Source organism: Triticum dicoccoides, unplaced genomic scaffold (genome assembly GCF_002162155.2).
Source record: "Triticum dicoccoides isolate Atlit2015 ecotype Zavitan unplaced genomic scaffold, WEW_v2.0 scaffold23807, whole genome shotgun sequence".
NCBI lineage: Eukaryota > Viridiplantae > Streptophyta > Magnoliopsida > Poales > Poaceae > Triticum > Triticum dicoccoides.
In genome coordinates this window covers 9992-24150 of record NW_021248343.1, presented here as the reverse complement: position 1 = coordinate 24150, position 14159 = coordinate 9992, and the positions used below count along the sequence as shown (strand labels likewise).

At 43.3% G+C, this 14159-nt stretch overlaps 2 protein-coding genes and 1 long non-coding RNA gene across 3 annotated transcripts; 1 reads left to right on the top strand and 2 right to left on the bottom strand.

The window, feature by feature from the left end:
- Positions 1-3465: 3465 nt before the first annotated feature.
- On the bottom strand, positions 3466-5438 carry LOC119345445 (60S ribosomal protein L36a). The gene is made up of 4 exons (XM_037615517.1): positions 5279-5438; positions 3992-4171; positions 3791-3865; positions 3466-3700 (listed from the first exon to the last, which is right to left on the bottom strand). Exons 1-4 carry the CDS (start codon positions 5279-5281, stop codon positions 3641-3643), a joined length of 318 nt encoding a protein of 105 aa, XP_037471414.1. The 5' UTR covers positions 5282-5438; the 3' UTR covers positions 3466-3640.
- Positions 5439-5562: 124 nt separating this feature from the next.
- LOC119345447 lies at positions 5563-7909 on the top strand. Its single transcript, XM_037615518.1, has 4 exons — positions 5563-5706; positions 5809-5965; positions 6572-6651; positions 7575-7909. The coding sequence occupies exons 2-4, from the start codon at positions 5846-5848 to the stop codon at positions 7645-7647; spliced, it is 273 nt and encodes a 90-aa protein (XP_037471415.1). The 5' UTR covers positions 5563-5706; positions 5809-5845; the 3' UTR covers positions 7648-7909.
- A 4606-nt stretch (positions 7910-12515) lies between these two features.
- Positions 12516-13863, bottom strand: LOC119345446. The gene is made up of 3 exons (XR_005167042.1): positions 13747-13863; positions 13452-13660; positions 12516-12899 (listed from the first exon to the last, which is right to left on the bottom strand). It is a non-coding gene; the product is annotated as an uncharacterized LOC119345446 (long non-coding RNA).
- Positions 13864-14159: the final 296 nt, after the last annotated feature.

Genomic DNA, 14159 nt, shown 5'->3' with positions numbered 1-14159 from the left:
ATCTCTCTCATTAATGCAATTTTTCTTTAGGAAACAAAGAATAGATTCTTTCCTACCTTAGCCAAATCAATGGATCTCTTCCATTAATGCAATTTGCTTTAGCAAACAAATAATAGATTCTTTCCTACCTTAGCCAAATCAACGGATCTCTCCTATTAATGCAATTTGCTTTAGGAAACAAATAATATATTCTTTCCTACCTTAGCCAAATCAACGGATCTCTCTCATTAATGCAATTTTTCTTTAGGAAACAAAGAATAGATTCTTTCCTACCTTAGCCAAATCAACGGATCTCTTCCATTAATGCAATTTGCTTTAGCAAACAAATAATAGATTCTTTCCTACCTTAGCCAAATCAACGGATCTCTCCCCGGTTCGCTGGGCGCGTTTCGGTGGGTGGGCGTGGGGGTGGGGGTAATTTGATGGAAATAAACCGGTTGAAAATAAACCGGTTGAAAATAAACCGGTTGAAAGTGGGGGGGACTATTCAACCAATTCGTCCATTAGGAGTAGAGATAATAGAGAAAATTGTTACACTCAATCTTCAATATGTGTAGCATAGATGCACCTAAAGAAATATTTAATCTTTCACTGAAAATAAATATGAGTTCAAATAGATCAAGTTACTGAGAATTATAGGACTTGAACACCTTGATTAGCTATTTGTGGAAATATATGACCGAATAAGCTGATATGCTTATTAAATAACTATTTTGAATTTTTGATTGAGTGGGTCATAAATATAGATGTAGTTTCATTCTATATAAAGATGTTTCGAAGTCAGTAAAATACAGAATATTAGCCATATTAGATAAGATTTTCAAAATTGTTAAACCGAAATCCAATATGTAACCTAAAGCAATATAACCGGAAAAAAATGAACATGTTTAATAAATTCAAGCTATTTTAGTGAATTTCATTTAATCAACTCAAATTCTGAATAAATCTAGGACCATCATTTGGTGTCTTCATAGTTTAGTTTATGAACATTGTTTGCTGAACAACATGGTCAGAGCATCAACAACGAACTTTAGATTTTCCTTCGAATCATCCAAACTAATTGTATGCATAAGTTGCCGACACAAAAGGCACCGACAGTCCAACACAAGACAGAAAAGTGCACATGTGCAGGCATACAACAATACTCACAGTTTGGAAATAAGATATTGCCTTCTGGCCGGTACAGTCTTCTACTTGACATACAGAGGTTGTCATCGATGAAGTTGTCGTTCAGTGGAGGCTTGTAGTGCCGACGTGCTCTGGCATGGCATCCTCGCGCCGCTGCATGGGTCGCTAGTGATGCCCCATGCCCGACGCCTTAAGGGCCAAACAATGCTTGCCGTACGAAGACCCTTGCCGCATTTATCAACGCTGGCTTGCCGCAATCACCGAAGCCCAATGCGCACTGCACACCTCGCCGGACAAAAATTCCGCAGGCCGCAGCTCCAGTGACGGACCAGAAACATGTGAAGCAGGGGACGTAAAAACCCTGTGGTGCTGCCATTGAACAGCAGTAGCAGCGTGGCGGCAAAATTGCATCTCACGCACGCATCTCTTTCCCGGATCGAGCGCTGCACCCCTATTCCTTCCCCTCCTGCCATCTCCGTTCGAGCAAGGGCGTACATGCATCAGCGCCACAACGCACACCAGCGCGAGGTCACGCACCTTGGCTGCATCACTGCATGAAGAGCAGGCGGACCTCTACCTCGGCTAGCGATCCGCCTCCCCTCTTTCCCCCGACGGTGACCTCTCCTCTACTCGGGACGGCCCCCTTTCTCTCTGCCATGATCGACTTGACACGCTCACGATAGATCTAGTCGAGCTAGGCGACAGAGGGAGGGTTAGGCATTTGGTGGGTGGCGGCTGGGAGGAGCGAATAAAGGAGAGGATCAAGGGATTGGTTGAAGGAAGGGAAAGGAGATTATCCCGTCCGTGATTGACGTGAATTAATGCGTTAACCAAATATGAAATTAATTGCCATCCGTGAATTGAATGAGCTACCAAATATAGGTCGGGAGGCGAGGGAAATCGTTGTAGGGGTGGGAGAGGACGGACGAAGGGTGGGAGGACGTAAGAGGGGAGACGGAACCTTATGTTTCTTTTAAGTAGTAGAGAAAACTATTAAAATTGTTCTTTCATGGAGTGTTACTTTTTTTTCAGCTTACGACATACAAAAAGTCTATATTACAAGAATGTTTACAAGCATGTAAAAGACATGAGTTCCGTGTTAGCGTTGTTCTTCTAAAGTTTTTGACACTTTTTTTATGGATTTACTATTCATGCTTGCAGCGGATGACTCTCTTAATATCAGAGTACTTAATTTCTTCAAAACAACTGATAATGTCCTGGGTCTAAAATAATGCCAAACTGCATTGGATCTTATGTTGATCTAGTTGTCGAGATGAATTACTCAATTGGCATATTGACCAACCTGAGTCTTAACACTTCTTCAGCACCACCACCTTTCTTGTGCAAAATCTCCCGCAGTCAGCTTTAATGGGTGGGCAATGTTTTGTGTGAAATTCTAAGTCAGCTAAGTTAACTTTCCTAACTTTTGTTCATTGTTTCTGAGATAAAAAAAAGACGTATCATAATTAGAACTCAAATAAGATGTTTCATAATTAAGGGACTCTGGACCTACATACACCACAAGCCTCCACTTCCACTCTTGGCTGCTACTCTCTCTGCTCGTAAATATAAGTCATTTTAGAAATTGCAATGTGAACTATATACAAAACAAAATGAGTGAATCTACACTCTAAAATAAGTCTATACATATCAGTATGTAGTTCGTATTGAAACCCATAAAAAGACTTATATTTAGGAACGGACGGAGTACAAGATTTACAAGGCCGAAAATATAATGAGTTGTCCTGAAGGCTTGAAGCTAAACACTACGAGGTGAAAGATTCCGTACAACAATCTTGCTGTGATCACATATTATGGCAACTTTGCATATGTGCACGTCCCCAAAATTTCAAAATGCCTGATACATCCCAAACCTACAACTCAATACAAGCCCTACTTATTTCAGACATGGCTTAACAAATACAGAGCAATTTTAACTCGCAACTTGCACCATTGCAATGCAAGGTTTTGCTGCTTTTATAGCTGTTTGGTTCACAGTGACTTGATTTGAATTGGTCCACGTGAGACTCCCTCTCCACAGTAAATGCCCAGCTTTATAAAATAGTGAAAGTTGGAAGAAAAATTTGTACTCCCTTCAATCCATATTAATTGTCACAGCTTTAGTACAATCAGTCAGTGATGAAAAAACATAAGCGGCGTAAGAACACAGATAGGCGGCACAAAACAGAGCCATGCTAACAGCAGCGTAGTGAGAAACAGCATACCAAAACAATTCCCCAAAGCCAGAAAAATAGACAGGAGACCTAAAAACGAAGGGCAGTCAGCGCATCATAAGCATAAGTACAACAGCAATTCTAATCAGACCAAGAACCAAAATACCATGCATAAAGAACATTTTACTTGTCGATTAGATCTGGAGAAAGTAGTTGACACAATAGCAAAACATATGCTTCATAGCCCATAGGGTTATAACCAGAAAATTAAAGATAATACATTCTTCTTGTGGGAAGTTCTGGCACAACATTCTAAACATAACAGCGATATCATCAGCTTAGAAGAGAGATGTTCCCTTGCCCTTCTTGTCTCCACCGATTTCAAAGTGCTTGCACCTCTGTAGTAACAAAGAAATTATGGTGTCAGATACTTAACATAACAGAATATAGCAAGGAAATGGGATAGCAGATAAGAGGGAGGCAGGTACCTTGATAGCGCGTTGTGAGTAATGCTTGCAGCTCTGGCACTGCAACTTCAGCACAATCTTCTTTGTTGTCTTGGCCTGAAACAAACAGAAGAATGAACATCCAGATGCAAAGACGCAACAGAAGAGGAACCGCCAACATTTCCAAAGTAACTTGAGTTGTACATCAAAGAAGATATACGCCAACAGAAACAAGTAACATACCTTCTTGTGGAAAACAGGCTTTGTCTGGCCACCATATCCAGACTGCTTGCGGTCATAACGACGCTTCCCCTGAGCAGAAAGGCTATCCTTGCCTTTCTTGTACTGGGTAACCTTGTGGAGGGTGTGCTTCTTGCACTCCTTGTTCTTGCAGTAGGTCTTCTTGGTCTTCGGAACGTTCACCTGCAAAAATTGTCATACCATACTTAGCCAACAGGAACAAACAACCAGGAGTTTTACAACACACGAAAAACAAAAAGAACTTCATAGCTGAACTCATAACCCATGCTTGTTAGTTTAAGATGTGGAGAAGGACGTGTTTGATTCCATGGGGCATGGAAATTTGCTAGTGAATCACGAGGGTGCAAAATGGCAGAGAGCAGAATTTCCAATTTTCAGTTACACAAATAATGAAAAGAGAACTCAAGCCAAAGATGTTATGTTGAACTAGAAAAGCACCCAGCTGGCCAAACAAAAGGGAGTACATTACATACTCCTAAACAGGACAGGTTGAGTTAGCTAGCAATGTTGGTATGCCAGCCCTAGTCCATAGAGAGATAGGCTGTAAGGAGGGGTACATCATGACACTCGTTGTTAGTACACAAGCTGATTAACTGCAGCTGAATGACAGCATACTGTGCAAACAACCTGTTAAGCTATGAGCTGACATTGCAAGCATATGGCTACTACTCCCTCCGTCCGAAAATACTTGTCCTCCAAATAGTTGTATCTAGACTTATTTTAGTTATAGATACATTCATTTTATCCATTTTTAGGACAAGTATTTCCGGACGGAGGGAGTATAAATGTGCATATTTGGGATCAATCACTAGTGATGACAACTCGGCTAACAAGACAGACTTTTGAGACCAATGTATTTTCTAGCTACACACCCCGATGGGGTTAGAAGATGACAATTCAAACCAACCCATTCGTCATTCAACCAAGTTAACTTAACACATCCAAGGACCTGAGTTGCGCAGTGCGATACTGAATGTAAGCGTCTCCAATCCACGCATCCCAATCACCTCCCCTTCTTCCCGACACGCTGGAGATCCAGCAGCACCGACACGGTACGATCTAAGAGAAATGCACAGCTCCTACGGCAATTTTCATCCGATTAACAGCACCGGATTACGAAACCCCGCTACACGAATTACCTCCGCGCTCGCAAATCATTCTACCGAGCGCCGCAGCTGTAGTGAATCTACCGACTCTGCGCTCGTTCGGAAGCCAGGAACAGTTGCTACGACCAACCGCAGCTACAGAGATCAGGGGGAGGAGACTCACCATGGCTGCGAAGCGGCGGAGGATCCGCGACGACGACGGCGAGTGGAGGAGGAGTGCGCGCCTGGGTGAGAACGCGAGGAGTGCGCCGCCGCCGCCGAAAGCTGAAAGGGTAGGAGGGCGAAGGGGTGCGCGGTTATATACGAGCGTGCGGCCAGCTAGGGTTTCGCCCTCGCAGACGTGTCGCTGCAGGTGGGTCCCGGTGTGTATCGGCCACCCGGGCCAGTAGTTGGGCCGGTGAAATGGTTCCCCCAGGCCCATGTGACACCGAAGGTCTAAATGGGCTGGCGGGTCGGCATTTCCGTCTCCGCGTCGCATCTTGGTGGACTCCGGCCAGCGAGGGGAAGAGAAGCAGCCGCCGTCGTCTCGATCTCGGGATCTCTCGTCGCCGGCGCGCGTGGGGAGGGGAGCTGCGGAGGGGTGGTTGCGAGGTGAGTCGGCCTCCTCTGGTATCTCCGTCGATGGTGCCGAGTAGGATTGATTTGTGGATTGGATTTGAGCCGCCATTTTGGTCCTTTTCTTGGAGTGGACAGGGAAGAGTGGTGGTGGTGTAGGAGGAGGAGGAGGAGGATGAGCGAGAGCGAGCAGAGGCCGGTGCCGAGGCGGGAGAGCCCGTGGGGCTTGCCGGAGGGGGACAAGCGGCAGCCCAAGGCGCACCGCTGCAACGACCGCGTCGAGGATGTCGTCCAGGTCCCCTCCTCCCTAGACACCTACCCTCCCTTTCTGACATGTATGTGTACTAGATGATATTCAGAAGATCGATGATGCAACAGCTAAAATGATCCCCTAGAAACCACTTGTAATTAGGCACTTGATTGTGTAGGCTGGTTTAGTTCATCAACTGTACTACTGTGAGGGTCTGGCATCAAATTGTTTCAGTACTTAGTTTGCTCTCAGGACTCTTTACATGTGTTTTGGGTATGATAAGCACACAATGTTGCCTGCTACTCCACAAAGTACGCACATCGACTCGATAACATGTAACCAGAATGATTCCTATCCTACCTCTGCTGTGGTTACTGCTTCCAAGCTAGTGATGGCGGTTGCAGGTTCATTCCCCCAAACACGATTAGAAATGACCAATGGACTACTTTGAAACTGGTAGTAGCTTATCTGGGCACTCCCCCCACCCCCACCACCCACCGCCTCAATATGGAATTTCCTGTAATCACCGGGCACTACCTTCAACTGGTTGTGCGTTTTCCAACAAATGACAGATATTGGCTCTGTGTTTCATCATGTGAATTCCAAGTCTGAAATGAACATGTTTTGGTCTGCTTAATTATTTGTTTGCAGGCTGCCTTTGAAGGGAATCCATTCAAGACAGTTCCAGGCCCATTCAAGGTCTTTTGGCAATGCATGCGCTCGAAACCTGGGTATCCGCTGCTTCTCATGATCTCTGTTTTAATGCTTTTGGTGGAATCATTAGAATCACTGCTGACAATCTAAATATATTTTTAGGTTGCCCGCAACAGTTTCATAAAATGAATGAGCAGTATATGAGGAAAATGTTAAGTTAGTGATTGCTAAGTATGCTCATGTTAATTTTTTTTCTTTTTCTTCGGTGATTGCTTGCTTTTTCAGCAACTTAAATGCTTATTGACTAGTTACTACATAGGGATGCTCACTAAAAAGTAATCTCTTTGGCATGGTGTTATTTTCTTGTTTATGGGAAAGTCCTATATGAGCCTAACCAGTTCCTAAAAATCTAATATGGAGCATGACACGTAACAGGGAGTTGGTCAGGCACGATTCTCCGTGTAGTTGCAAATCCCTAAAATTTATGAGGCGCGTACCAGCCTACCTGTGTGCCATATATGATGTTTCACATCTGTTAGGAAGGTAGTTTAGTTGGTTGGTTGGGCAGTATGGATGGTGCAACCTTTCTGGACAATATCTCAGTCTGGCTGGCTGGGCCAGAAACCAAGGGCACCGCTGTGGCTTGGCTGGGAGCAATCAGTTCCACATACCAGGAGTAGAAGCACACATGCAATCTTTTTGATCACCAAAATTGAACAAAAGAAAGTACTTGGTGACATGGCTATCTCCTAATAAAAAGGCTAAGTGGTTCAGGAAGCTGTTGTTCTGAAATGCATATTATGGGAGGGCTCCATATCTGTGTGAAATTGTGGACTATAGAATTCTAATGATGAATATTGCCTCAGAGAGCAGGCAAGTATCAACTATAGTTTCTGGTGCACATACATTCAAAATTATGACAAGTATTCTGACCATGAATATTGCTTCTCCCCCATCTTTTGTTAGAGAAAGTTATTAATGTACAAACTGTGATTTGCAGGGAGGAACCAACTGTACCATTTACTTACCTGCAGCTGGATCCTCCGAAGAGGGTAGAGGCCAAGCTAGAGTAAACAGCACCTAAATCCTTCTGAAGTGTGCGTGGTTATATTCCGTAGTGAACTTTTTACCTAGGCGTCATGTTGAACGCAAGGCCTTATGTTTGGATATTTATTCATGAATAAATAATAGTGCAAAACCGATCCAGAAATAAGAAACGCCTTCACAGGAGGTGAAAGTTGCTGTTCTGAAATGAGATTTGTAATTTCGTCTGACTTGTTTAGGGCCTTGAGAGTTAAATCCTTATTGAATGGCTTCTAAGGTTTGTTGATGGGATTTCGTAGTGGTTTGCGGCTCATGTGGAATTCTCGGTAAAGATGGTGCCTGATTCCTGTGCCTGTCAGTTCATGGAAAATTGAATTAGACATTCTTAAACTGCTCCCTGGTGACAAAAAGTTGCCAGTTTCCTCTTTGTTTCCCATTTCTTTTTGCCAACTCATTTTGCGAGAGGGCTGCACGTGCTTTTCGGTACCTGCTCGTCCTACAGGTTATGCCTGGTACTGTAAGCACTACATACACGTTCCATGATGAATACTAACATCAAAGTTTGAGATTGTGTCCTGGATTCCGGGGCAAGTCTCCTTCACACGGATTGTTTCGGAGCAGGATGGAGTGGAGACGCAACATGTGGAGTTGAGAGAAATACTGCTTGAGCTGGATTTGTATTGCAACTTACAGGACGCAAAACAAACTGTCGAAGTAAAAAAGAAAACTAGACGGGATATAGTGTGTGGATCATGGCAAACTGTCTGATTATCTGTATAGAGTGCAAATAAGATAATGATGATTGAGCTCCTTCTGTGTGATCACCGTGTTTCAGAATAAATTGCCTAGGGCAGCTTCGCTGACTTCTAGAGAAGCTTATGCATCAGATTTTCCTTGTTGCATTGCCGGGCAATGTTCACACGAAGAATTGCCACAGATGAAATAAGCGAGTAGTCTGACTAGAACCCTCTCAATTCCCAGACTGAAGAAACTACCTAGAAGAGATGTAAATTGCTGATGCAGACAATCATATCTTTGAAGGTAGGTACATTCAGCGGAGACAAATGCCAGTGAGCAGCTGTCTACTTCTGTGGTTCTAAAGGCTGGGTTACTTATGCACTTCCATACATATGATTGTCCCCATGACTCCCAAGCCGAACTAATGGACATGCCAACAAATTAGCAAAAGGCAACACTAGTCCTGTCATCCTGGTTGTCAATCAAGCTAGGCTTGTGGTCTGAGATTAGGGGGACGAAGAGGATGGAGGGCTTGCACAAATAAGAAGGGCAAGTAGAGTTGTATAAGTGGAAGGGTGGGAACTCGCGAGTAGTTTGTATCAGGAGGGATGGGGTGGATAATGTACTGGTGGTGTGAGGTTTTGCCCTCGGCAGACTCGCTGTAACTAACTGTCCTTCTAGAGATCTCTCTTAATGAAACTATGTGCAACTCTCTTGCGTGTTCCGAAAATAAATAAAGAGCAGTTAATTTGTACTTCAAGCATAGGAACCCAGAATTGAGTAATATTGAAGTGTAGTGAAGCAAGGGAGTAAAGGCAACCGTGGTACGTAGAACATGGAGAAAAATGCACGAAACGATGCTCCATTGAAGCAAAAGAGTCTAACGATCAATTGAATTGATGGATGTCAGAGCAACCAGTTCGATATCATGCATAAATATAATGAGAGAAAAACTTGTATGCTATAGTGTCAATGAAGTAAGACTATTAAGTGCGCTTCAAGAAAACTCAGTTGAAATTAAATTGGATTTAGGCTTGTCATTTGTATATGTAATTAACTTCGTTCCATTGTGTTTGTGATGCACAGTGCTTCCAATTTTAGGCTTAAATTTGAACTTGGATTTGAAATGTTGCTAATTATGTGTGGCGTGATGGTGAAAAGTCTTAATTATCATGTCATGGAATGTTTAGTTTGTTAGTTGGGTAACATGGATGGTTCACATCATGGAAATTATAATTATTGTGTTTCGGTTGGTTTCGTTGGGTAACATGGATGGGGCAAGCTTTTTGGATAATATCTCAGTCTGGCTGGCTGGAGCGGAAACAAAGGGTGCTGGTGTGGCTTGCCTGAGAACAACCAGTTCCAGCATACCAGGAGTATAAGCACACATGCAATCATTTTGTACACCAAAAATGAACAAAAGAAAGTACTTGGTGAAATGGCTTTCTCCGAAAAAATTGCCAAGTGCTTCAAGAAGCCGTTGTACTGAAATGTATTATGGAAGGACTCCATATATGTGTGAAACTATGGACTATAGAATTCTAATGATGAATTTACCCTCAGAGAGCTAGCGGGTATCCACTATTGTTTCTGGTGCACCTACATTTCAAAATTGCGACAAGTGTTTTGACCGTGAATATTGGCTCGTTTCTCTTTTGTTAGAAAGTTGTTAGTGTATAAACTGTGATTTGCAGGGAGGAACCAACTGTACCATTTACTTACCTGCAGCTTGATCTTCCGAAGAGGGTAGAGGCCAAGCTAGATTAAACAACACCTAAATCCTTCTCAAGCGTGTGCGGTTATATTTCGTAATGAACTTCTTATCTAGGTGTCATGTTGATTACGAGGCCTTATGTTTGGATATTTAGTCACGAATAATAATAGTGCAAAACCCATCCAAAAATAAGAAATTCCTTCATAGGAGATGAATTGGTTGAAGTTGTTGTCGTGAAATGGGATATGTAATTTCGTCTTACTTGTTTTGGGGCTTGCGAGTTAAAGACTTGTTGAATGTCGTCTAAATTTTGTTCATGGGATTTTGTAATGGTATGCAACCCATATGGAATTCTGGGTAAAGATGGTGCCCATTTTGCAAGAGGGCCGGACGTGCAACACTTCAGCACCTACCAGCTTGTTCTACAGGTTCTGCTTGGGCCTATAAGCACCACATATACCATTCGTGATGAATGCTAGCATCAAGATTTGAGTCTGCGCCCAGGTTCTTCAGGCAAGTCTCCTTCGCATTGATTGTTTTAGAGCAGGATAAGTGGAGCAGAGATAAATACTTCTAAGTTTACCGGAACTAACTGGACGGGGAAACAGGTTGTCAAGAGAAAAAAGAAAATTGGGCGGTGCCTAGGGCAGCTTTGCCGACTTCTTGAGAGGTTTATTCATCGGATTTTCCTTGTTGTCTTGCCGGCAACATAGACGGGAAGAATTGCCGCGAATAAAATATGTGAGTAGTGTGACTAGAAGCATCTACACAGAAGCAGCTGAGTACCAGTTTTTCTTTCAAGCTAAGGTTTCTAATGCATTTATGCACATCTTCTTATCCCCATGACTCCCAAGCCAAGGCAACAAACTAGCAAAAGACAACACTAGTCTTATCATCTTGGCTGTCAATCAAGCAAGGCTTGATAGGCTGAACAATTGGAATATTTGTGTTAGAACTACCCTGTGCTTTGAGATTAGAGGGACGAAGAGGCTGGAGGGCTTGCATAAATAAGAAGGGCGAGTAGAGTTGTAGAAGGGAGGCAATGAAATAGGGGTAATTAACGAAAATTGGTAGGCGCGGACGAGCGCGTGCGCTCCTGGTATCGCTAGCCATCGAACCTGCTATGGGATGTGGGCTGTGCGCTTTATTATATGTTATTCGGTTGTACATGTACGGCATATGCGAAGGTACGAATTAGCATACGTGTAACGGAGGTGGGCTTAGACGGGCGTTTGTCTCTGACGGGGTGGTTGGTACCTTAACTGACATGAGGAAAAGAGCTGCCGACTGAAAGTGGAGCAGACATCTGGATCTCGGCCATATTAAGGTTTTGTTTTTTGGAATCACCCGGCCATATTGAGTGATTCAGAGGCTAGCGGCGGCAAAGCAGTTCTTTGTCGAGCCTGTGAGCAAGTGCCAAGCTTGCTCACTTAAAGTGGCAGATTTGATGGTCGGCTCAGAGTCTCAGGGTATGAACTACAGGCTCTGCTGGGTTGAAAGGTTTCAAAAATCAAACTAGATGTGTACAGTGCTGCGTCCGCGCCCATGGCCGAAGACAAGAGAGTCTGCACCCTGCTGTCGGTGCCGGCTTGATTGTCAAGCATAACATTTATATTAAAAATTATGCGTGTGATTTTAGTAAAATTTTCAGGATAAAAAATCGGGAAAAATAGGAGATACAACTGACTCTAGGGAATAGTAGCTGAACATGTCATCATTAGCACACGAAGATTAATATGAGACCTTTGTTACAGCAGCATGAAACTTAGCTTTGAACAACACATCCACATTCAGGGCATTAGACAAATACGGTACATATTTTGGCTAAGGGCACTGGCAGTGAGCAGTCAGGATACAAGGAGGAAATAGGGAAAATCCCGTGATACTTGAAATGCTTGCAGCTTGCATAGATGAATCATGGTTCAACATTTCAGGGAAAATTAACACGAAAACAGGACATATAAGTGGAGATATATGCCTGACTAATGGATAGTAGATGAACATGTCATCAGTAGCACACTAAGATTAATATGAGATCTTTGTTACAGCAGCACAAAATTAGTTTTAAACAATGCATCTAGACAGCTCAGGGGTTCAGACAAATACATATTACTAAGCTGACAATACATAATGTATATCAGGGGGCTGGCAGTGAGCAGTCAGGATACAAGGGGGAAATAGTAGAAATTCAGTGCTACTTGAGATGCTTGCTGCTTGCATACTGCTCAAGGGCACATTATTCATTGAACCGAAGAAACTACCAATTATATTGTAAACTTTTCCAATGTTGATATTGTTCTCTCTAAGTTGTTTAACAAGGTCTCTTGCATATAGATGGATATTTTTATGTGAAGGTCAGTACACCTTTTCACCACATTTATCTGTCAAAGCATGATTGTGTGATGGCCTGTGCTCAGTTATGTACGCAGGGCACTCACAGCGGCATGTGCGTGTATTTCCTCTTTTTGGTTTGCCCTGAAAGTACAAGTTCATCGCCAAATGTTTCAGTGCATTTTCACAAAACAATTGCAGGAATGGGACAATGAATTTAATTTGGACCCACAGAGTATCCACATACTATCTCCTGCATACATTTGGTTCTCTTGACGTTGAGCCTACTTTTTTCGTATCTTATTTCGAATCCAATTTCCCACGAATATAGGTTGTGGAGGTCGTATGGCTCTCCCAATGAATCAAAGTTGTATCCAACAGATGGTACCACCACGGTATCAGTTTTCTTCTCTGCATATCCTCTTAATGTTTTTTTCAAGGGCACATACTCTTCCAGCACAAGGTGCACGCTCGATAGGGGCTCGCCCAATATGAACCCTGCATCATTAAGAATGAATTAATTCTGACTGTAAATGGATGCCTTCCTTTTCCTGAAGAATGCAATATTCATCAGTGAGCAACATGGAAGTACAGTTTTACAGTCAGAGATCTAAATTATTCAGAGATGCCTTAGCGTACTAGCTTCAGAGTTGAGCATCAACAAAGACGAACTGAGGTTTGCCTTATTTTTCCTCAAGAATTTACTTTGGATAAGAGAGCACCATGGATGTACAGCTTTACTTTCAGAGTTCTAAAATCATGAAGAATGAAATACCTCTGACTAAGAATGCAATTGGACCAACATGGAAGTACAGTTTTACATTCAGAGATCCAAAATGTTCAGATATATCTTAGCGTACTAGGTTCAGAGTTGAGCATGAACAAATACAAACTGACGTCGGCCTTCTTTTTTCTGAAGAATGTAGTATTGACAAGCGAGCACCATGGAAGTACAGCTTTACTTTCAAAGTTCTAAATTGTTCAGATATGTCTTAGGCTCTTAGCGCACTAGTGTCATAGCTGAGCATGAACAAGAGGAACAGACGGTACCTTTTTGTCCACCCGGCGGCTTGAGGGTCGTCTTTTCCCGTTGATTGTTGCGAATCGGTCGCCGACAAGCTCAGCGCTCGCAGCCGTTGTTCATGGCCAACTGGATTGTAAGCGGCGCGTCGCCCACATCTCCCATGCTCGATTCAGAAGCTGACTCTGGCTCACCGGCCGGCGCGAAATCGCTAGATGCAAGATCCAGCAAGGGGAACCTGCGAGAACACCCAGGCATCCCTAAGTTGGTTCCCGCAAAAGATTCAGAGTTAGTACTTGGCAGAAGATGAACTACCAACCATACCTGTCCACCGGATCTGATGTCCATTGCCGCCGTCGCCATGAGCTCTCGTCTTTGTTGATGGCGCTGCAGATCACTCGAAATGATGGGTTTTTCTTTTCGGTCATTGGAGGCGGGAGGTGGGCAGCGGGACTTGTGGTGGACCTGGGCTGGCATTTATTTTTCTCCATTATGTGTACGCCGTTGTCTTTTTTTTTTTTTGCAGGGAAATCAGAGAGCTTTATTCATATGAAGGCATTCTTAGGACAATCAGCCAATAGACTGGTCACTAAGAAGCTAGGGGTCTCGTCAAGCCAGCTATCGGTCACATTCAGAGTGCAAGCACGCTTTGCACAGAGATGCGCCGGAACGTTAGCTGACCTGATTACATGCTGAATTTCAACAAAGTAAAATTATTACATAGCTCTCCTATCTCT